General features: G+C 45.7%; 2 protein-coding genes across 3 annotated transcripts in view; both read right to left on the bottom strand.

The window, feature by feature from the left end:
- Positions 1 to 818, bottom strand: part of CLK4 (CDC like kinase 4) — an 11,036-nt gene extending 10,218 nt beyond the window's left edge. The window contains exon 1 of the mRNA XM_026047431.1: positions 752 to 818. The gene's annotated coding sequence lies outside the window, so the exon portion shown is untranslated. The remainder of the gene's footprint in view (positions 1 to 751) is intronic.
- A 9,387-nt stretch (positions 819 to 10,205) lies between these two features.
- RASGEF1C (RasGEF domain family member 1C) overlaps positions 10,206 to 23,793 on the bottom strand; it is a 51,595-nt gene continuing 38,007 nt past the window's right edge. For both annotated transcript variants that reach the window (XM_026047640.1, XM_026047641.1), the window contains exons 6-14: positions 22,313 to 22,387; positions 18,747 to 18,842; positions 17,776 to 17,878; positions 17,602 to 17,681; positions 17,028 to 17,123; positions 15,154 to 15,249; positions 13,763 to 13,886; positions 11,749 to 11,821; positions 10,206 to 11,314 (exon numbers count right to left, since the gene is read on the bottom strand). In XM_026047640.1, the coding sequence (XP_025903425.1) occupies positions 11,290 to 11,314; positions 11,749 to 11,821; positions 13,763 to 13,886; positions 15,154 to 15,249; positions 17,028 to 17,123; positions 17,602 to 17,681; positions 17,776 to 17,878; positions 18,747 to 18,842; positions 22,313 to 22,387 (768 nt within the window). In that variant the 3' untranslated portion in view covers positions 10,206 to 11,289. The remainder of the gene's footprint in view (positions 11,315 to 11,748; positions 11,822 to 13,762; positions 13,887 to 15,153; positions 15,250 to 17,027; positions 17,124 to 17,601; positions 17,682 to 17,775; positions 17,879 to 18,746; positions 18,843 to 22,312; positions 22,388 to 23,793) is intronic.

The raw sequence follows: 23,793 nt of genomic DNA, 5'->3' as shown, positions 1-23,793 counted from the left end.
GCCTTCCCATGCAGCCTTCCCATGCAGCCTTCCCATGCAGCCTTCCCATGCAGCCTTCCCATGCAGCAGGGACCTGGTCCCTACCTCAGACGGCTCTCCCTGCCCCCTCTGGCCACTGGGATTCCTGCGCTGGGGCAGGGGCCTCTCCTGCCGGACCCGCAGGCAGTGTGCCCGGAAAAGGCCACCAGGGCCACGGCTGCCTACAGGGCCGTTGCTGGGCGCCGCTGAGCCCTGGCAGGCCGCAGGGCCCCGGGAGGCTCGAGGCCAGCGGGCAGCTCAGGGGGCCAAAGTCCGCGGGGCCGCTCCGCCCCGAGCGGGGCCTTTGCGGGGGGGTACGGAGGACACACCCACTGCCCCCCACCCCCGTTTTCCGCCGGTTTTCCCCGGGGGCCACCTCGGGAGTCGATGGGGATGCAGGGGAAAGGACTGGGCTTCGTCCCCCCCGGCAGGCGCCACCCGAGCCCGCGCAGACCGGGCTGCACAACCGGCCTCGCCCCCCCACCGCCCCCTACCCACCACAGGACACTGCGGCGAACACCCCTCCTCCCGCCTCAACCTCTCTGCCATCATCCCCTGACGCAGGGCTCCCTGTTTCGCGCGGGCCGCGGCGGCTCCACCAGCCTTCCGTTAGCCCGAGCTCCCCTCTCCCTCTGCTTCAGCCCCCGGTAACTGCAAGGACGAGAGGAAAAGGAGGGAGGTAAAAAGGGAAGAAGAAAAGAAACCAAGCGGGAAAACCGCCTGCGTCACTTACAGCTGAGGAAAAAAGCGAGCGAGCCCCTGAGCACCCTGCGCACACAAACAAAATGGCGGCGGCTGCTCGGCGCTGAGGAGCCTCTTCCTCCCTCTCCTCCTCCCTCGGCCGGACGTCGTGCGCAGTGACGTCACACAACGTCGCGGGGGGAGGGTGCGTCCGAAAAGCGCCCCCTAGCGGGGATTTGGGGGGGGGGGGGGGTCGAGGGAGACTCCGCCGGGGCTGGGGTAGGCGGAGCCCTGCCCATAGGGGCGGCGCCTCGGTGTCCTCAGCCCCGCCCCCTTCGGGAGGGCGGGAAAACCGCGGGGCGGCGGGGCCGCGCTGAGGCGCGCGGGGGGAAGGGTAAATGGCGCCGCCCGTGGCGGCCTCCGGGCTCCGATCTGCCACGGGGCTGGAGCGGCCCTAGGGGACCCCGTGGCGGCCCGGGGGGTCAAGCAGCGAGGCCCGGGCTGAGTGCAGAGAGCGGCTGCCCGCTGGGCGGCCGCCATCAGCACACACCTCCCACCACACCGGCACCATCAATTAGTTCCTTGCAATAAACTAGCCCAGCGCCCCGTTCAAGTAGTTCCATGTGGGGATTGATTGATGCCGCCATTAGGCCCGGCTTGGCAATCACACTTGAGTCTTGAGAGTAGCTATCAGGCTGGTCCCAGGGGAGCACTCACAGGCTCTCCAGGGGAATCTAATAACAGGGATCTTGTGTCCTCAGTAGCAAGTGGCAGCCGCCCCGTCCATCCTCCCTGAGTAACCGGGATGTGACCGGGAAGAGGCCGGGCACCTTCCCGGCCAAGCGGCTCCATGTTCCCCAGCGCCGGGGCCGGGAGCCCCTCAGCGGCGCCCGGGCCGCAAGGACCCAGCCGCTCGGCACCGTTCAACACTGCGTTCAGCGTCCTCAGCACTGACTCAATAAGCACAAATAGCTTTTCTTTTGAGAGGAAAAACAAAACAAATGAAGGAAAACTGGAACTAAAACACAGCCTTCCAATCTGTTAATTTACGCTGTCTTATTTGGGGAACCTTTGAAGATTAGTGAGTAAATTAAAAATACCCCAACTCAGAGCCTCTTTCCCAGAATAATTAATAAAAAAAATATATCTCTGATATGGCAAGATTTGGCAACTGAAGCGGAAACGAGATTATCTAAGATGTAGTCTATTTTTTATTGAATGAGTGTTTTTTTCAATGTCCCTCATTTTTTTTTGCAAATAGTACTTTCTAAACATATATATATATGTTCAATTTTGTTTGCCAGTGGCAAATTTTTGCCAGTAAATCTAGATTATACTAGAGTGAAAATCCATTTTCATTTCTTTGAAGAGAAGCGATGTGTGCAGAGTGTTTTTTGTCTCATGATCCTTGACAGGAGATCAAAGCCGTCCTTGACAAACATGACATTGATGCCAGCAGTTTATTATTTCTGTTCTAGCATGGAAAAGGCTGGCTATTATTTGTAAAGATAGTAGTAACATCTGCAGTGTGTTAAGAGTTTTCCCACAACCCAGTGACAGCCCCTGCATGGGGAATTCTCTCGCAACCCAAGCAGCAGGAGAAAAATAAAGAGGGATAAATTGATATAAACAGTGAGCACGAGAGCACATATATACATAGGCTGATGCTGAACAGAATATGGAGAAATAGCTTAAAGCAGGAAGATTTTCTCTGATAGAAGCGGTGAAAATAACTGTTGTTCCTTATGGGGACACGATATGCATAAACATAGCAAAGTTTTATCATTTTCAGACAGAGGTTTTCAGCTGAACCAATGGCAAATAAAGAGGTAAATCTGTCGGAAGTTAGGAATATTTCATTGTTCATTTTGAACCTCCTTGAAAATAGTAAAGTGGTGTATAAACGTTGAGCCTTTTTCACATCAAACAAATATAAATTGAAAAAAACTTTGCCCTGAAGCAAAAATATGACAACATATTCTACTGAAAATATCCTGTACGGCCAGATTACAAAGCAGAGTTTCACACAGTGCTCTGCATGTGCCAAATACAATCCAGTGCTTTCCAAAATACCTCTGTAGACATTAAAAAGAATAGCAGAAATAACAGTGATTAATTTTCCCTCTGTTCAGAAGGTGGCAGTGGAGACCCAGCAGGAGGGAGTTCTCAGGGCTGCTGGAATTTAGGGGCTATCTCTGAAGGGGATAAAAGCTGGAGAAATTCTGGACACGACTGTGCTATGTAGCAAATAAAGTATTAGCCCCTCCAGAAATGGCTCTTTTTAAGATAGGAATGATCTTACAGTAAAGAATTAAATTAGGTGAATTTCTGTCTTTACAGACCTGGGAAGGAAACTCCTTTGAATTATAGCTATTTTTGTTCTTAAACCTATTTACTTTTGTTTATACCAGATATTTCCACGTTTAATTAGACTATGTAACACCAAGTACATGCACAACTTGAAGAAATAACACAAAATATAACCACATTTTAGATGGCTTTGAAAAAGTCAAGTATGAGAGTTTGAAATTCAGCACAATTGTGGTATAATTTTCTGCCTTTATGAAAAGCTGGGTTCAAAACCTCTGCCTCAGAGCGCAGTTTTTGGTTCCTCCTTTGAGTGCTTCACACTATTTGGTGACTCGGCCTCTCAGCAGTGACTCAGGAGCAAATCCCAGTTAGTTTTCCCGTGGTTCCGACACAAAATGTAAAGCAAGGCTCATCTGCCTTGCCCAAAGCCTCAGGAAAGACTCAGCAGCGGAGCCACCAAGGCCTGGCTTTGGGTGCCCGCAGCACGTGCTGCCTCTCACTTAAACCTGTGCCGGGTTTGTGTTCTGCCCTCCGGTTACCCTGGGAGCTGCTGGTCGGTCCTCGCGCTCGGCGGCCTCTCTTTGGGTTTCTGCCATCCTTGGGTCGGTCTCACACGGACAGGGAGGCTGCCCCGACCTTGGCCCCTGCTCTGCTGCAGCTTCGGCTTCGCTGCCTCCCTGCTCGTGGCACAGAGGAGTCCTGGGAGGAACGAGAGGCTTCAGGCCGGGGGTCTCTGCAGGTTTGTCACAAGCAGGCCGAGCCATTCGGGCCAACATTTTATGGGAATTCAGCTGGATGACCCAGCAGTCCCTTTTGGCAACAGCTCTGAGACCATGAATAAGAACATTGTCCTGCAAAAAGCAGGTTGCACATGGAAATTTTGCAGGCTTTGGAGACAGTGCTATTCGCTGGCCATAATTACTCACTGGTTTGAGGGCAGAGCGCACCAGGCCGGGCACAGCAACAGTCCCACGCTCGGGGCAGCGCCGCGGAGCAGCCACCTCTGCGCCTTACATAAAGCAAACCCAACATCACCTCTGCGCCTTCTTTTTTCCCCCCTTTTTTCATCATTTATATTTTAAGCTATCTGAAGCACGGATGTTTCTTGCTACACGTGGTTACTGAAGTGGGTCCCTCCTATCGGGCAAAGCCCTCAGGTCACTGCAATACGAATAAAAGAACACTGGTTATACCACACAGTTTCACAGGCCCGTCTTATTTCTCTCTAGAGAAAGCTCTGAGTCTGAAACACCTATTTGGGAAAACATTTAATTATGGGAACTCTTGTACAGTGCAGGGAAATCTGAATGTACAAGGATGAAGAGAACAGGAATAAAGTAGGAACAAGAGCAAAAACAGAAACCAAAGGACGTTTGGGGATCGCTGTTCAGTCAGGGTGTCTCTGTGTTTGGAGTGTCTCAGAGCAACAGGAGCTTCTCTGTAACTCACCTTGTTCATTTGGAGTTGTTGAAATCTCCCCTACAGATAAAGCTGAACAAAACAAACTCTACACTGATGAGCCGTTTTTTATTATTATTATTTGACACTCACATTACAAAATTTAGAAACCATAGACAGTTCAGGCAAACTGTTAAAACACAGTATAAATTAAGGTTTTTAATATATAAATTCTATACATAGGTAAGTTAGCTCAAACATGACTGACAAAAGGATTTCGTAACCACCTTACCACAACGGTATAAAAAGGCATGGGAGCAGGATGGGCACGAGCATCATGAATGCAGCTTAAGACACTTTCCACAACAGCTACCAAGCGAGTCAATGGCCATGCTATTTCTGCGGTGTTTAGGTGGGGTACGGAAGGCGCATTTTACCATCAATGTTTTGCAGGGTCTATGTACAGTCACAAAATCCTAATAGCCACTTTCAAGTAACCGGTTTTCTACCTGTGCAATTAATGAAGTGTCAATATTTGTTTGAGGACTCCTAATTAAAGGATGCTATATGCTTTGAGTATTACGGATGCTGTAGTGATTTCAGTTTGTCCTGAAATTACTATTCGTAATATGAAATAGCTTAATTTAAAGAAAAAGAACCAGGAAAAACACAGCCCCTCTTTACTAAGGCTCACATCATCAGTTTCTATCAGTCTTTAGATCCATACTTCATTTATTTCTCATTTTGACTCATGCTTAAAAATACAATTACAATTCAGCTCCCATTTTTCTAAGCACAGGAGTAAAGAGCATTTGTACCAGCAGAAATGTAAAACTAAAATTCTGGTAAGGTTATAGGGTTTATTTTTGGAATGTAGGTGCTACCCAGGTGATCTGTCACATCTCTCTCAAACTCTGTATTTCTCCATTTGGAAATAAGGGGAATGCTACTCATCATGTCTACCCTAGGCTTCTGGGGCTGTGAATATATGTTTCAATAATATGTTTTTTAGAGCTGGGGTACAAGGTAGCTGGTACTGTCACATTTCATAGAACTTGCTAAAAGTGCAAAAAACTCTTTTTTATTACCTTTATAAATCGATGAAGACTTGGTAAGAGCCAGTAGTTCTGAAACCTGATTTTTTTTTCTCATCGCTTTTTTGCATACCGGCTCTTGTATTTCTTTCTACAGACTGACTCCTATGGGAAATAACTGCACATCTATAAGAATCGTGCCTTGCAATGCCTGATTGTGCTTCTATTTTCCACTAAGTTTTAAGAATTAGGACGATTCAGCGGAAACAATTCCTTCCCCCTGAAGGGGGGTGTACGGGAGGCCGTGACCCAGCCGGAGCTTTGGGAACGCGTCGCCTGCCCAGGCTACAGTCCTGGGTTTCTCAACCACATTTACCTGTGTGCCGGGCACCAAGGGGCCATCCCGTGCTTGGTTACTGCAAACAGAATGGGATTGCAGAAGCATAATTACAGCAGGGATATAATACTGACCGGGTACAGTTCACTGAGGAAGGCATTTCTGTCTGGAAGAAACCGGGACTCTGGAATTTTCTGGACAGAAATGCACCAAAATGGGTGTGCACATTTTAGAAGGGAGTCTCCTGTCCAAGTATTTAACATATAGGAGCTCTGATCTCTCATCTTGATGGTCTTCTGCACTGAGGAAGGGCTGAACATTGTTCTACTGCAGTAGAGCCACTGTGGAGCCACACAGGGCAGGGAAGGTGAAAATTGTCCCGAGAGCATTTTGCAAGAGCTGCTCATGGAGGAAAGCACCACGGAGAGACAGCAAGCGGGAGAGGACGGTCTGAGCCCTCCTGGATTTCGAGCACGGCCGCGCGAGCCCGGCCACGGCGCAGGGCCGAGGACGGGGCCAGAGGGAGCCCTGCAGCACCCGCGGGTACGGCCCGAGGCTGCGGCTTGCACCCGCGGAGGGTGCATGACTTACACGGGCTCTCAGCTCCTAATGCATGGCTTGTATAATAAATAAAAATGCAAGATGTGATGCAAATACAAGCAAGAACTTTTTCAGTATTTTTGCACACGTGAAAATAGGTAAGAGCTCTATTTTTCAGAAGAACAGTAAAAGGACAAAATGCAAAATAAATTTACCTCTAGATGGGTTCCATTAAAAAAACAAGGTAACCTCCTTGCTGGCTCATCTGCTCAGGCTGGGGACTGTCTCTCTACACCGAACAACATGAAAACACAGGCACAGGCACAGATGCAGGTTTCTGCAGCAATATTTCATAGCAAATGCACTGGTATCTTCCATTCTGCTGCCGCGCTGTGCAATATGAAAGTTAACAGCCAACAAGGTATTTTTCATATTTTTTAAAGAGAAATAAAAATCTTAACCCTTTTGAAGGTCAAATCCTGCTCCTAGACACATGATTTAATTCACAGGACCAAACAGAGTCTTTCAGTTCGATGCTGAAATTTCAACAATGCGAAAGAGAACTTGGGCCAAGGCTGCATTCTGCCCCTCTGCAGCCATCTCAGAGCTGCAGCTGCCTCAAAGAAAGGCCAAGCACCACACAGCTGCCAGCGAAACGCAATCCCTGGGACTGTCTTCAAAGGGCTATACAGCGGAGGGCTGCGGGACTGCTCCAAAGCCCGTACAATCCAAGGGGAGTCTGTCCCTGAGCTCGTCCCTGGGCTTGGATCAGTCTCTCTCTGTGCAAGCCGGTCACTTAGGCTGGATAACGTTCCCTGCGCAGTGTTTTCACACTGACAGGCCTAACAATAGCTTTCCCACTAACAGATGTATTCTTTTTTGATAACTGCAATTACATTTTCAGTAATCTGAGTTCTGTTCTAACCTGGATTTACGGTCACGTGCAAACCAATGCTCACGTGCTTTAATAAAAGGCATACAAATCATTGCAGGAAAACATGATAAAGCAGCCCGGGTATTTGTAAGGGACAGGCTTAATTTTAAGAGGGTGATTATCTTATCAGTAATGACGACATAATAAAACATTTTGAGCCGAGAGGGCTACCCTTGGCGTCCCCGGTGCGCGAGGTGCCTCGCGCCACGGCCACGCTTTGTCACGGGGCGGCTGTGGGGACAGAGCCCAGCTCTGCTGGGGGACACGGCGTGGTACCTGCCTGCACACAGAGAGCCCTTTGCTAAGCTCGGCGTCCCCGGGGCCGCGGGGCCCTCGGTGCTGGACTCACTCCAAAGGTTTTGCCAGTGCAAAAAGAAATGGGATCTGGGACCAACCTGCGGCTGGTCGCGCCAGCCCTGGCAGACCCATGCTTAATGATCCCCCCACCTCTAATTAGGTCGTGCGACTGATGCTGATGTAAAACAGAGAGCACTGCTTTCAGGTTATGCATTTTTGAAAGGCATTGAGTGAGTTCATCTACTGACCACAACTCCAGCTGAAGGCACAAGAGTTTCACCATTGCTTTTCACTGGGCTCTGGATCCAGCCCCTGCTGCAGAATGGCGTCCTCAAGAAACAGAAAAGCAGGACCAAGGAGAAGAGCAGGACCAAAGAGAAGAGCAGGACTTCCGCAACTCCTCCATCACAGGAGAGGAGGTGCAGAGAAGGGGTATTTGGTTTTCTGTTACATACCATCAAGGACACAGAAGTTAGGTTAATGCATCTGAAAGGCTCTGTATTACACACTCACGTGTTACTAGCTTAGGGTTTTGCTGCTACACAACAGAATAGTTCTGTTCTGGGTAGTATGAGCTCAAGGAGGCAAATCCACCGGGAACAGCAGTGTTGGAAAGCACAAGACATTCCCATCAGTGAATCATCTACAGCTTGGACTAGGGCTTGGACTAGGCGCCCCACAGGGGCACGTGCTCAGTGTCAAGTGCTACTGCTTTCTGTTGTACATGGGAAGAGTTTTCTCACTTTGTATCTCTTGCAATGTCAATAAAAGACTGTTGGAAAAAAATTCCTTTCCCCAAATTGTCATTCTTTGTCTTCCATTGGATTCTCACTTGGTCTCACCTGCCTGTGCAGCAAGGCTCTGCAGCCCTCTCCCCTCTTCTGGACTCGTCCTCCTTAGTTAGGCCAGATGTGACATGCACTTGGAGCTGGCAGCTGTAATTTACGGCTTGACCTTGTTTCCAGTTTAATCAAGGGGATTTGGGCCACTGACTTATATAAAGACAAGCCACAATTCCTAAAGCCTGATGTTAGAAGGCACTGACTTCTTGTTTTGTTTTGTGCACTCATCTCCAAGCCATCCTGCAAGGTGCAGCCATCATCTCCAAAGATTAAATGCTAAGGATCAATATTCCATGGATCTCTACAGAACAGCGCCTGCTTAGTATCTGCTGAGAGGTGTTCAGGACCTCTGAAAAACAGTCTGTTCAAATGTGCAACTACACAGAGGCTTAAAGATAATTTGGTGCTTTTAAAAGTCCCACTCTGCCCTTAATACCCCTGTAAATCTGACCCACATGCTCCCATTTTAAGCACCAAGGTTTGAGGTTTGGAGTATGAAAATGGCTGAGCTTGCAGCAGTGACAAACTTTATGACATCTAATTTAAATCATACTTATAAAATTGTCTGAATTCACGAAAGGTGCCAAAGAATATAGTTTTTTCATGGGAAATCACATTTGAATTCATGTTCAGTGATGAGTCTTATGGTCTCAGTTGTCCCAACCTCCTCTGGCTCATTAAAAAAGGAGTGAGGATGTGCACTTTAAAAAGCATTTTTTTTTAAAGAAAGGGCCCGACTACCTACAGTGGATTCCGGATAAATAAAAAACCATTTCCACCATGAAGTCACACTGTGCCAGTTAAAAAGATGTTGACATTAAGAAAAATACGACCATTTAGACATGAAGAAAAAATAACACGCATAAGCCTCAGCACTGTTATACAGATGTTCATGGTTATTGCTCTGCATTTGGCTGGAATTTAACAGGCTTTTAACAGTATCATTTTGGAAACGGCTCTGCTTAAAGGAACGCCTGTGTGTATACATCTCTCTGAACAGCTCATGTACAAAAATTAACCAACTGCATAACGACAGCATCGTTACGCTGTATTTGCTCCTTTGCTGGGACAATAAGGTACCTCCTTGCACTTTGTTCTTGGCTTCAGTGAAGGGATGACGTTTTTTGTTCCCCTGGCTTGAACTCATGTTCCTACGTGGTAGACACATATGTCAAGAGGAGCGAAGGCTGCCTCAGGCCCCCACAAACGCATGTTTAGAAGGAGTCCTGCTCGTCTCACCAGCTCATCAGGCACAAACAACTGCTGCGAGGCCTGGCGAAGGACAGCAAGAGTTCCGGTTTTCTGGCTAAATGCATAGGCCATCACAGCTGATTTTCATGATTAGCTTCCCTTTTCAAAACGCAACAGCCATCTAGACTTATTCTCTCTGGAAATAAAGCTATTAAAGATTTCAAAGAAAGGGTTGGGTTTTCTATTGTAGACCAAGAAAGACTGAAACATCTGAAAGGCCAGCATCAAGTCATTAATAAAATGCTGAATTTAGTTCCATTTAAATTCTTGGTGGTCTTTTTGAGGGCAAGTGGGAGCAGCCCTTCCACACACAAACAGTCGACTGTTTGAGCTTAGCTTGGAATCTAATACCCATATAGTCCATTTAAGATATGTGTTCAGATAGCACCACAACCATTGTACAAGTACAAACACAGACATAGTCCCTACCTTCATATCATCTGTAAGGAAATGGTGAACATGGTTTAGTCACTAAAGAGAAAAAGAGAAAAAAAGAAAAATTTGTCATGCATAGCGCTCTGCTTATGCATGACAAATTCCTTAGCTTAGTGCAGTGGTCTCTAGAATGATACTGTCATTTTTAAACTGTATCACATAGTCCCCAAATTTAGAGCTATTACGTAGCCCTTCCTATCCTCCTCTAGCATCGTGTTGCAGAACAAACAGGATTGTATTAACTGCAACCTGATAGATTTTTTTGTTTCTACGATAATGCAATTTCTTTTTCTTTCAGTGTGATAGAGCCCTCTGAGGACCACGTGTCTCAGGACCAGCCGGCTGGGGAACACGTTACATACGTTAGCTAGAGGTGAGCCGAGGCGGGAGACTTTTTCTTCCTCAGCTTCCGGTGTGGTGGCGGGGATTGAAGCCAAACCATCTGCACGCAATGCCCTCAACTCTGCCAAGATTCACAGTAAGAAAAGCAACAGTGGTGGGAAGAAGCAACAGTCACACTGCAAATTGTTCTCTGTAAAAATTCATGGGAGTTGTGTGTCTCTTCCATGCTGATGAGATCCTTGTGTGAGGCATGTCTATATTTATATATATATGTATATATATACACATTTATATGAGCGAGTGATATGAGTTTTCATCCGCTGGAAGCTTATACTTGTTGCAGTCAGTGCATTGCTCAACAAGGCTCGGGGACTGCTCATGTAAGATTAAGTCCTTCTTTCTTCATTCAGCAATTAACCAGATTGCTGCTTTGTCTGAATTAATTTTATAATCCTCAGAGGGTTTAAAGAGATCCGAAGCACCTGCTTCTGAAATAAGCATGTCTATTTTTTGCTTTTTTTAAATACTTTTTCGCTCTTTTTTGCAGTACCATTGTTCTCCATGCTCCTGGTTTTCTTATATTTTCCTTCAGAGGCAACAGTTACAGCGATCCTGATGCAGTTTGGGCACAGCCACAAACACTTTGTCCTTCCTCTGTCTCTTAGCTAGAAAAGCATCTCTGCAAACACAGTTCTGTTCATTTCAGAGGATGAAGCCAGTTCATCCTCTCACGTTAGGCAGTCGGAAAAAAACAACAAAAATCCAAACAAAACAAATTGTCTAAATCCCAAACAGGCATCTTTGGAATCAGTAGTGCAAAATGTTTACGCATTTTTCTTTCCTTGACCTACTGCAATAACCTCTTAATCTTCAAGTCTTTCCTAAAATAGTAGATCTGCAAAGTTAAAACAGAAGAACAACGATAAGAAAAAAACATGTTTTGTTGTTGTTGTTTGTTTCTATTAAATCACTGCTTATATTAGACCAAACTTCCTTACAGTGTCCTTATAAGACAGGTAGACTGTGGGAATATCTGATGAACCTGGGGTATTTTTCATCTGTACAAGGCCTCTTTGGCAGAGAGAGAGAACTGTAAAAATGCACTAGTGGAGAATTTCTTTAAATAGTGGATAACCAGGGATAAACATTAGATTTTATCAGTGCTGCCCCCCGCTCTGTATATAGTTACAAATGGAAAAGGCCTCCATCAGAGGTCACATTTTAAGTGCCAGCATTTTACAAGCGTCCAGCCCAGCTAAGAGATCCCCTGACCATCGGTGCGACACTCTGGAGGGACTTTAGGAGAGAGCTGATGAAATAAGTGGTTACCTTAAGGATTTCCACCTGTCTTTTTCAGTCTGGTTTTCTGGACTTTCGCTTTCATAGGAAGCCAGGTACAAACCTGGGAATGACAAAGATGTGTTATTTCAACAGGGCCATAACCCCTCTGTTCTTTGCTCTCTTGTAGGCCCCAGGGATTTTGTCCTTGCTACTGTCCCACGCAATAAACTGAATCTTTAAAACCTCTGTGTTCCATCAGGTAGCTGCAGTGAGCAGGGCACTTATGTTCAAAACATTTCTACTTTTGGAAATTTGTTATGCTAATGTTGATGGAGTGGTAAAGGAGCCAAGAATTAAAACTGTTAGCATGAATCTGCTGCAAAAAATATTAAACAATTAAATACTCTCTGGTTTTGAATACAGATATCTGCACTTGTTTATTCCATCACAATGTCCATCAGAGGTGTTATCAGAACAAAAAAAAAAGAGAGAGCTGACAGCTAAACCAACTCTTACATGAAGGATATTCCTCTTGCTTAACGTGATTTAATCTCCCTCATCAATCTTCCCATGGCATCCTGAAAGGGCACAACCTCCCCCTCAAGATAAAAATGAGTTATAGAAGCCAGAACAGGAACACAGGAGTGGGAAATAGTTTTGTTGTTTCCCCCGCTCTGAAAATCTCTGCTCTCTATCCTGAATTTTATGGTGCCAAAACATGTCTAAGCTGCAGAGTCTCCTCTGCACAAGCTGGCACGGCATTAACATCTCACTGTCTTCACAGACTTCTAAATAAAAGTAGGTTGTGATTTGTGTTCACACAAATTTCCTCTTTTGATTATTTAGTTATGCTTTATTCTTTAATGCTAGACCCAGTACTCAATATTCAAATCACTGCTATAATTCAAGAGTATTTTAATATTAAAGAGCTGGCCTGCTATTCCCGCACATTATGTCTAGCACAGTTCAGCTGTATTTTGCATAACAGCGCTGCATCTCTCTTCAGTGAGTTCTCCCATTTTTTAATCAGGGCAGATCTTCCCGAACTGCTCTTCCCTTCGGCCAAGAGGAGAGTGGTGACCCCTGCAGAGGGCACCTCATGAAAGCACCATGAATACAGAGGAGCACGTGGGGAGAGGATCTGCAAACACCACGTCCGAGATACCCCTGTCTTTCACCGTTGGTTCTTCAAGAGCCTAAATACAGAACTAAAGTGCTATGTCTCCTTTCGATACATACTACTTTAATCACATTAATTATTCCATTTTGGCAGTCATTTCTCTTGGGATTTAGGCAGGATTTTTGAGACTGCATGTCGTCCTCTGAAGGAGTCTATGAAATAAAAGCTGTCTGATCTGATTAACATGAATAGCTACAGAAAACTGCCTATAGAATCAAAAGAAGAAATAAATCCAACACCAGTTTAGCTTATGGGAACAGAGCATTAGACAATTTCTCTGTGTGACATAATCTACCAAGAGGCAACTGACATCAACCCACATGAAATGACGCAGTCTGACATGCTGGCTATTCAACGGAAACAGAAAAGAGGCCAGATAAGAAGGAAAAGATGATCAGAGAAATGGCTTCAGAACAAGACTTTCATTAGTACAGTTTAAATTAATTACTAGAAAAAACATCTTAAAAATTACTCTCTGTAGTTAATGTTTCTTTGCTGCTGTAAAGGAGGTCAGCTGGACTAGCAGTGCCCTGAGCTCTGCTGAAGAGCTGACAGTGTCAGTTTGCAGAAGAGATTAGTCCTGGCTCCATCAATCTCTTAATGAGTTTGGCTAAAGGACAAGTGACATCCATGGCAGTCCATGACATGGTTTGTGGCCTCTTTTCTTGCCTACAAAATCAGGGCCATCACAGCAACTTACTACACAGTGCCCCCCAGAGACGTTCTGGACAAGGAAAAACAACCAGATGGCAACTTCATGAGCTGGGAGGCAGTATTTGTATATCGATAAACTGGGGTCAAACAAGCTGCAAGGATCAGGGCGTTAATGAGTGAAGATGAAGAAGCAAGTTTTCCATGACCAGAGTTTACAAAGGCTCTTACCATCCTCGGTAAAAATGGGAGCAGTGTGCAAGTAGTGGATGATGTTGGCGTCCTGCTCAAAGGGACATTCTACTTGCTTCCAGGTTATAAATTCTCCTACTTGCTTAGCCAGTTCCAGAAATTTCTGTAAAATAAAACCATTCCACCAAGTTACATCTGAACAGATTAGGATCCAGGATTCGTCTTGTCAGTCACAGGGATATAAAGGAAAAGCAATCTGGTACAGCTGTAGACAGGTGCATTTTCCTGGTTCACTACAGGAGAAAGAGGCAGGAAAGGGTGTGCTACATTTCTTTTTACAGGCAGTCTCAGTTTGTGCTTGAATAAAAACACATCCATGAACACGTTACAGGTTACGCATATGTACTTGAGAACAGAGGGCATAAACTTGGATGGAAGAGGAAGAAGAAGGATTTAATAGAAATACAGAAAGCAAAATGACCTCAATGCCTTTGAGGTGGCACCAATGCATGGCACAAGTGTCTGATGTAATTTAAGGCATGTCAAGCTCAATATCCTATTTATTATTCACCATCTCACAACATCAATAACTAAAAGAGAAATTTAATGCAACAAACAGACATGCTGAAGAAGTAATTTACAAAACATTTGAGAGCTGCAGAACTGTTTTGTCACCGACGCTGGGCAGTTTTTTTGGAAGCACCCAATCTCTGCAATTATCTTTGCACAACGTACAAATCTTGGCAATAACCATTGCACAGTGTAAAAAGTGTTGCTAACCTTGCAGTTAGCAACAAGTAGTGCCAGGGTAAACCCAAACTCTCCGGCACAGACCTGGGATTATGCAGGGCACCTGACTAATATCACCTAGTGCCAGGCCTGCAGGGAGGAGGTAAGTCCTTGTAGGGGAATTAATGGCAATTCTTTCATGTAAAACAACAGGCAGGAATTAGCACGCTCTGATCCTTACACCAAGAGCATGACTTCTGCCTCATGAACTAATTTCTGTCTGTATAAAGTGCTCTATAGTGCCTTGTTTATTAGTGTATATAGAGAAAACATAGTTTGTTCTTGTTTTCTGGGGAAGTCATCTCCTCCTCCAAGCCATTATGTATAATCATTTATACTGCTGACAATACATTTCCATCAGCCAACCCACATGAAGCGAGTCAGGATCTGCCATTCACTCAGCACTGGAAAACCCCGCAGCTTGGTTTTTGATCTGTTTGCAATGTTTATATTAAATATGCCTTTTATTTATTTATTTTTTTAAAGACAGTCTAGGGTTAGTTAAACCTTCAGGCAGTCACTCAAGACTGCCTGTTTTGGCACATTCAGTCTTTGTCAGTCTGCACTGAAAACATGGGCAAGAGGTCTTAGATAGTGCTAGAATGGGAAAGACAAAAAAAAAAACATTTTTCAGATCTTACTTCAAAGTTGACATGTCCATTTGGAAGGCGATTAGCACATCCTTCATTCAAAAAATAAATGTCTTTGATCAATAGGCTGAAGAAGGGGATCACAATCTGTGAAGAGAAATGGCAAAACTATTATCTTTCCAGCACAGGATTTTCTCTGCATGAAAGAAGAACTCAATCAGGAAAGAAGAGAAAAAAGAAATACTAACTTTTCAGTGTGCTGTGCACTTAGAAAGCAGGATAGTGAAAGGCGAGGAAAAGGGCAGCAGGGTACAAAGACACCTTCAGCAATCAGGAGCTGACTGTACTCTAGAATAAATAGCCTCTGAGCACAATGGCAGAGTAGAATGACTAAGAAAATACTCATAACCCAGTTTTTTAACTCTCATTGTATCAGTAGTGTCACTGAGCGTAGAAAGCACAAGATTAAATTGCAGATCTTTCCTCCCCCTGTTGAGGTCTTTGTCAGTAAAGATGCTGAATAGACAAATCAAGCAATTCAAAGACATTTGCAAACCTAAGAACAGCAAGGGAGGAAATACTTAGCACAGATACACTTAGGTGACCACTACAGTTCTAGAACAAGGAAGGATGGAATAATACAATTCAGTGGCCAAGGACTTATCTACAGGCAGGGTTTATCACCAGGAACAGCTGCATTTTCACCAGCTCCATTCATGCCTTTCTCTGGAGGCATGAACCTGCCTTTGTAGTGCCTGTTTAGTATAACCTGCTTCTCCACAGCAACCTGCAGAGGGTTGCGTTGAGAACACACAGTTTATTGAAAGGAAAGTGCCAACAGAATCAGAGAGACCTCTGCAACATGGAAAACAAGCCCTAAGTGTCATTCAGGGCAAGCTGCCGTATATTACTGATCCTTCTCTCTAACCTGCCACAGTCAAATGTTGCTTTGCTATAGGAAAGACCTACTTCAGTGTTAAGGTAAAACTCTTGAAATTAAAGGAATTACAGCAGGGATAAATTCAATGCCAGATGCATCCCAATATTCACATCTGAGTCTTCGCGACTCCTGTGTGGTGCTACTGTGATAGAAAAAGCCAACGTGGAGGGTCTGGGCACCCAGCTCCATGAGCAGTTTCCTGCAGCAGTCAGGTCTGTTTTTAAGCCAGCAAGCACAGAGTTAATCCCCACAGAGAGCGAGGAGGGCGCGCTGCATAGCAGGGTTTCCAAATGTTTCCACTGGCCTATCTGCAAACTACCTGGAGTGCAGCTTGTGCAGCTGGTTGACGCGTGCAGTTCAACGCGTCCCGGCACGCACGGCGGCCATGGGAGCTGCTGACAGCAAAGCAATCGTTCACTTAAGTACTTAATGTCCTGCAGTGACTCCAGTGCACGCTGGACATCAGCTGAAAGGGTATCTGCAAGGGCCCTAGAGCAGGGCAGCAGCTGCTCTTCCCAGTCTACAGCCTTCACGTTGCAGCACTGAGTGTGAGCAACCCACAGATGCTCCAACCCTCACTGGAGAAAGGCCCCGTCAGGCCAGTGCTTACCTTACCTTTGCTGCAAGGTGGAAAGCTTAAATAGCTCCAGCTATAATGCCACATGCAGGGAACTGTTTAAAGTTTGCATTTCTGTTGGCAGTTAGAGACCAACTCTTTAATGCCAGTACAAGAGCCACAGAAAGGCTAATAGTTCTGTGTAGGCTCGTGTGAGCTTGTGCTGCCCTGCTCTACACTGCCTGGGAGCGAGGTCTCCATCATTGGTGGTCCTAAACATAAACCAAAAGCCTTGCTGAGCTTGCTGTGGCCCCTCGGCCACAGATGTACACTCTGCAGTGCAGGATCCTTGGATGCAGAAGCAGGAGAACGGCTCATACCAAGCCTGGAGCCGCGTGCACAAGCCCTGGGAGCTGTGCTCACACCTACCTTCTCCCTGTTGCTGTGCGCAGTGAGGGACCTGTGAGCAGCTCCCCGCAGCGCCGTCCGGTAGTTATAGAAGTTACCAGTAGGGTCCATCTGGTGCTAGATCCACAAGAGAAGACACTTAGGTTAGAAAGGGACCAGGGTGCTCCAAAGACAGCTTTACCCATAGCCTTCCATAGCCTAACAGAGCTTCGCCTGCATCCTTGGAAGACCTACACATGTGAAAAACAGATGTGTGATGAGAGGATACGACAACAGCTCTAGGAGCACAGGCCATGGTTGTCTGTACCTCTGATTTTATATTAATAAATGACCGAGTTTTTATTTGGACACCATTTGATCTGTAGAATGAAGTGACACAGATGGATCACAGGAGGACTGTGCATTTCATACAGGCCAAAGCCTGGTTCCTGAGTGACAATCCCTCTGATTCCCCTGAGCACGTTGTGACCTTTCCTAAGTACCCACTTGGCACCCACAACCAAAATCTTGCACTCTACCTGTGAAATATGTCTACAAGCATCTCATATATCACTCACACATAAAAAAAAAAAAGGGGGGTTGTTTGTCTTTTTACCTCGAGAATGTAAAATTTTGCTGTTTTCACTTTTGACCAAGTCTTCTTTAGCCTGGAAACTGGACTCATGTTCATTCCAGCTAGGAGTGAAGAAGAAGAAGGACAGTGGGTGCCATTCAGATATTTCCTTTGCATCCCTGACAATGGAGAGCTCTCTAGAGAAGCAGTACTTACAAATGATTGCCATCAGTGAATTAAAATTCCCTATGTTAAAACACTCTCGGGCGACGTCAATGAAGAACTCGATGACTTGCGCTCGCTGTTTCTTTTTTGCAGGCTGCAAATTAGAAGAAAAGCTGTAACAAGCGTATGCAGAATTGCAAGGCACCCTTGCTGCTTGTTCAAACAGTGAGCTCATCACCATGGCCCTTCATAAGGCCAGGATTTCACATCCACATAAGAGCAGCTTCTTTGTTCCAGAAAGACTTTGTTTCAGTGCATTAAATCCCTTCTGCTGTTCTGGGTATTTTAATAAGGAGGTCAAGTCAAATGGTAGTTTGCATTTTCAAACCATATGTTCACTGGGCTGGAACACCCTACCTTTCCAAAGAACTCCAAATACTCAAGTGTTTGAGCCATAGGCAATCTGGGCTGCTTAACCCACTACCCTTCCTCCCTTCCACACCCTCTTCACAGCAGTAAACATTTGGTTCATTTCGATGGGGTCAAGTTAAAAATAAAAAAAAAAAAAAAAACAAATGAAAACACTACCAAGTTAAAAAAAAACCTTAGTCACAACTACAGTAATGGACAACAGGACAACGGCCCAGGCAATGAAATTCACCTGCAGAGCAAAGCTTTAGGCAGACACATAACAAATACTGCTCCACTACAATTTTTGCCAGTAGAAGTCATGCAGTGTAATTTAAGGCATTTTTTCCCTCTCTTTTTCCCTGCAGGGTTCATTAGTCCACCCCGTGCTCCTCCTACATCAAGAGAACTGTTTATCCCCTGTGTGTCGCCAGCATTTTTTGCAACGTGTTCATCATTATTAGGTCTCTTCTGCGAGTGAGATGCTCCTAAACATTACTGCCTGATGCTTGGCTAGCTCATAAGAAATAATCCCCAGGTCTGCTTATTAACAGACTGTCTCAAACTGGCACATCAAGCAGGTGGTAGAACACGGCCACGCACGTTTTACTTACCATGCAAATCTCTGTCGCTACAAGATAGCAGAGTCTATTGAACCATTTCACGTACGCCTCGAGGTTGCTTGTCTTCTTCTGCTCACTGAAACAAGTCTGGGGGAGGAGGAAGGAGGGAGAGACATTTAACTCGCAGCTAGCTGTCTGGGTGCTGCAATACACGCCACGCACTGGTGGTCACTTTGTCACATCGCTGTGGCGCACTCGGGGGACGGGGCATTAAGAGCACAGTTCAAAAGGTCAGTGGGTGGGTGGGCGGCGGGTGGATGGCTCTAGCCGAGTATGTCGCTCTGCCATTCACGTCAGCGGATGGAAAACGGCCCCTTTTGGCCTGCAGCAAGTGCTCAGCAGAGCTCTGTGCACTGCGCCTGGCTCAGCGGGGCAGAACAGGCATGCAGGATCCACAGAGCAGCAACAATACGCAGAAAGATCAAGCGGGACAAGCGCATCTTGTGCAGCACGTTCAGCTGCACCCTTCCACTCCAGGACCTTTCCATTTTTGTAAGTGCAATCACCGGCAGCCCCTTTCTGGAGGGAATAGCTCATAATTCAGTGAGGTGAAAAAGAGACGCTCGCTCACAAGTCTTGTCCAACAAGAGACACTTAGAGTTGCTTCTTTATGGGGGGAAAATATATTTCCCTCGCATTTTGAGCATTCAGGATAATTCGCTCTCTGCTGACGGCTCCACCTTGGCGGCTGCTCCGAAGTTGGCCACCTTCATGCACAAGGGACTTCATCAGAACAGGCCCTTATAAGAAGCACAGTCTCCAGATTTTACAGAGAATTTTATACAATCTCGCACTGCTACAGGCTGTGGGAGCAGATATTTGGCTGAATTCTTCCAGTTCCTTTGACTTCAACAGATAATTTGCCTTCAGTGGAGGTTTGGCAGCTCACACAGCCCAAAGATGTTGCTGGGGATCATGAGAATTCAAGATCTTTTCCCAGACCTAAATTCTGAGAAAGTTCTAGGACTGTCTGTTCTCTAGATTTCACATCATTTATTTAAACATTCATTAATGTCCACTAGAGGGTATCAGAGAATACTGAATTTTTGTTTTATTAGCATGAGCATTTCCCAGGGCTGCCAGAAATACAGGCCACTACGAAGAAAACCACAGTGCATGAATACAGATTCCTTAATGCCAGTAGGAATGCCCATTCCACACAAGTTAAATACCTAAAAGCCTTTAAGGAATGTTGACTAATATAATTCCCAAGGTAATTAAAAAATACATATTCATTTATGTTCAAAAACAGAAATCAACAGAAATCATGGGGAAAGTCTTAACAAGCCTAAAATTCCTAGCTACTTTAAGACTAAATTACAAGAGCTTTGTTGTAGTTTTTGCTTTATTATTGAGGTCCTTATTAGGTGGAAGATATTGCCTTGGATTTCAAAGGCCACACAGTGATGCAGCCCTTCCTCCTGCCCGTGCTCTTTGCCCTGTTATTAAGGACTTCAATGAAGTCACAGGTGTGATACTGATTTGAACTGTATATTCTCATCATATTTCAAGAAATCTCTTATTTTTCTTGGTCTTTCAAGATGTTTCGCTCTGCTATACCAACCTACCATTACTTAGGGTCTCCCTGCTTTTCTTTCAGGCTCTTTGCTTTAGTCCTTCCTGTCCACACTAGCTGATGTTTCCTTATGTTTTCTTCATAAGCTTAATTTCTCTTTACACCTCAGTATTCCTCTGTGTTGGCACCACAATCTCATCCTCCCAGGCACAACACAATGACATGGAGGTGACAGGAAAACACAAAGCTCCTGTGCTGTAAGGACCAAGAAACACTACGTCTATTTGCTGCCTTTTAGCCAAGAGTACGTGCCCCCTGGGAAGCCGTTTCTTGAAGCTCACAAGCAACTCATTAAGCTCATTAATTGTTGCTTTCCTTGACAGAAGTGGCTGACTGAAGGATAGGGCAGCCACAGGGTCTCTTCCAGGTGCGTCCAGCTGGTAACCAGTGTGGGGAGAGTCAGAGGGCTGGAGCAACCCGTGAGTTGCTCATTGTGAGGGTGGGTCCTTCTCACCATGGACAATCCAGCAGCTCCACACAGCAGCCCATGGTTTCTCCTCCATCCTCTCTTCTTCCTTCTCTTGGCAGTAGGAGACCGTAGGAGCTGTTGCTGGGCACCATGGTATTAGAAACTAGCTGAGTTGCTCTTTTCCGAGTAGCAAGAATGATTTTATTGTCATTAAATCTGAGCATAAAATGCTTAACTGCGAGTTTCTTGATTGCATCTAAAATGAGGTGATTTTTAGTCTGTCTTTGATACACTGGTAACTCCTATGGAGGCAGCAAAATTATTAATGGTAATTTGATACTAACTGTATCAAAAAGAGACAGAATTCTTCTCGCCCCAGGACTCTCAACTAAAATTTGACTTGTGGTGGCTAAGCTGATAATAGATGTCATTTCCTCAGTGATCAAAAGCTCCAAGAGTAATATTTTCCATTAAGAAAGTTTCTTTAATACTCATCTAAGCCTAAGAAAGCATTTTCCTCAACACACATTTCTGTGAAGTTCTTTACTAATAATGACAGTTATTTTTATGGCACTTGGAGCTTTCATATTTCTGACACATATTAGAAATCTCAGGGTTCCTACCTAAAAAACATGATCGATGCTCACAATACCTGGAAAAACATTTCTGCCCGCTCCCCTCTCCCAGCAACCAAGTGCAAAATTTCCACAATTCCAGTTAGAGGAGATGCCCAGTGTTGCATTTTTTATCCACTCATCCATACCTCCCTCCATCAACCCATTTCTTCATCAACACAAATTATTTGCTTTGGACAAGACTATAAACAGTGGTATTTCTGTTATTTTCAGAATCAAAAGATTCAATTCTGCCACTGATATATGATGTTGGTGGGAGCCCATATGCAGTTCTGAGGACAAATTTTCCCCCCCTTTCTCTTCTGGCATTGTAGGAAATCTCACACTTTCACTCTCTGGCCAGGAACTTTTTTTCCTTTTTGAGACACTCATTGAAGTGCTGCTTCAAACCTCACCAGAATCAGTGGAAAGGCTCCAATTGGCTTCTCTGGACTTTGGATGAAGTCCTGATCAGACACTCTGTTCCCTACAGCGCTCTGGGTTAAAAGCTATTGTGTAGAGAGAGATGAGTACGTTGATTCATGACGCACTGACTCATTACTGTGGTGTCTGGGCACACACTATGGGCATGACATCACGTCCAAAGCCTATGTGCCTCCATCACTGGGAACAGACATTCCCTGGTCCTGCGCAGCCACAAGCCATCTGTCCCGATCAAAACACGCTAGGAGGAGCGATCCGGAGGCCAGGACATCGGGATGTGGCCGTCTCTGGCTGGGACATAGTCTCATCAGGAAGGAATGGCAAAGACCTGCCAATGAAGGAGCTCTACTGAAGGTCCCGTCCCCGCTGCGAGAATATAGACGTCTGCCAGCGGGTCTGCTCCTGCCTGACGGGTGCCCCAGGCCCTGCTCCTTCGGATCTCATCAGATCAGTTCAAAAAGCTGGAACAAACACCGTTATTGCAGGAGACATTTTGCATGCAGACAAATCATACCTTGGTGCCATCCAAAGGGTCTTTATGGACAAACGCCTGCACAAATTCCTCAGGTCCAATGTGACTTAGCCTTTCCTTTTAGAAGGGAGAAAGAGAGAGAGAGAGAAAGAATAAGAAAGTATCCCAGAATCTCTTCTGTTTCTTTTGGTAAGACACTCCTGTTATCTGTCAGCTTTGAAAGGGTGTCACTGAACTGGTAGACGGCCAACTAGCACCAGACATTAAAATTCATAAGAGCAATCAGAGTTTTTTCAGCAGAAAGGGGAGAATGAGAATAAAAATGTCTCATTATTGACAAGGTGCAGTAAGAGCCCCTGGCTGCACAGAGAGGCGCTGGCTGCACAAGGCCCCGTGTGGGAGCCAGGAGACCTCGGCTCTGCGTTAGTGCTGCCCCAGCCCTGCAGTTGGCTAGTGCTGCTCAGCAGCCTAGTTTCCCAGCCGTTAAAATGGTAGGAATGCTGTGATCTGGCGAGCAGAGCAGTCCCCGGCCCCTCGGCACTCACAGGGCTCTGACCCTACCCCCCTACCCCGCGACGCTGCGCTGCTGCCCCGGGAAGGAACGTCGTGGAGATCCACGTCTCACACTAGAGGCATAGGTTACACAGCAGTGTCCCTGGCACTACCCAAAACAGTAAATAAAGAGCACGTGAGGGACCATCCATAGGCACCAGCTCTCCTGTGCCTCTGGAGGACACGGGCCTGGTGCTAGGGTGTCCTTGACCCGGCAGCTAACGAAGCTTCTTGGCCATGGAAACTGCTTCCCCTCCACCCGAGCTATTTCCCTCCGACTTGACATCTATCATATCCATAAATCTCAAACCTGCTGAGAAAAAAAGTGACGTGAGCTATGGTGCTTTACAGCAGTTAGCACTGTGATTAATTACACCGAGTCTGGCTGCTGCTGAGACTATTTAGCCTATTGCTTAATGAACTAGGCCCTCGGTGCCCCATTTCATACACGTGCCGTAACTCCCTTTGACTTCTGCTTCTGCCCATTAGCACAATCCAGTCCAGGCTGTGAGAGGGGAAAGAAGATCGCTTCCATTTTCTGTGAGTAGAAGACGCTACCAGAAGTGACTGAGCTGTTGGTGGGGTGGTACAGCCTGTAAAAACCCAATGATCTGTGAGTCAGAAGATGGATAGAAAGGAGATCAGTCTCCTTTTTATCCCTGGGTCTTGGGCCATTCATATCTTATTTGCACACCTCTTTTCCCAGCCTATAACAGTGATGCTGTGGTCTGCAAAATGCTCTCGCAGCCTGGTATGAGCACGCAGAAATTCCCAAAGGGAAGAATGAAGAACATTAGACAACTTGAATGCTTTGTGTATCTGTAGGAATGGTTTTGAACTGCTAAAATTTCTTCCCAATTAATAAAAGAGTTAATAATCAGCCATTCCAATAACACCTTAGGTCAACAAAACAAAGCCCCTGGCCTTTCTGGGAATACAAGTCACATTTCACAACTATACAAGCTGAAGAA

Source organism: Nothoprocta perdicaria, unplaced genomic scaffold (genome assembly GCF_003342845.1).
Source record: "Nothoprocta perdicaria isolate Ctin4 unplaced genomic scaffold, notPer1 scaffold_5, whole genome shotgun sequence".
NCBI classification, from domain to species: Eukaryota; Metazoa; Chordata; class Aves; order Tinamiformes; family Tinamidae; genus Nothoprocta; species Nothoprocta perdicaria.
This window is presented reverse-complemented; position numbering and strand designations above follow the sequence as displayed.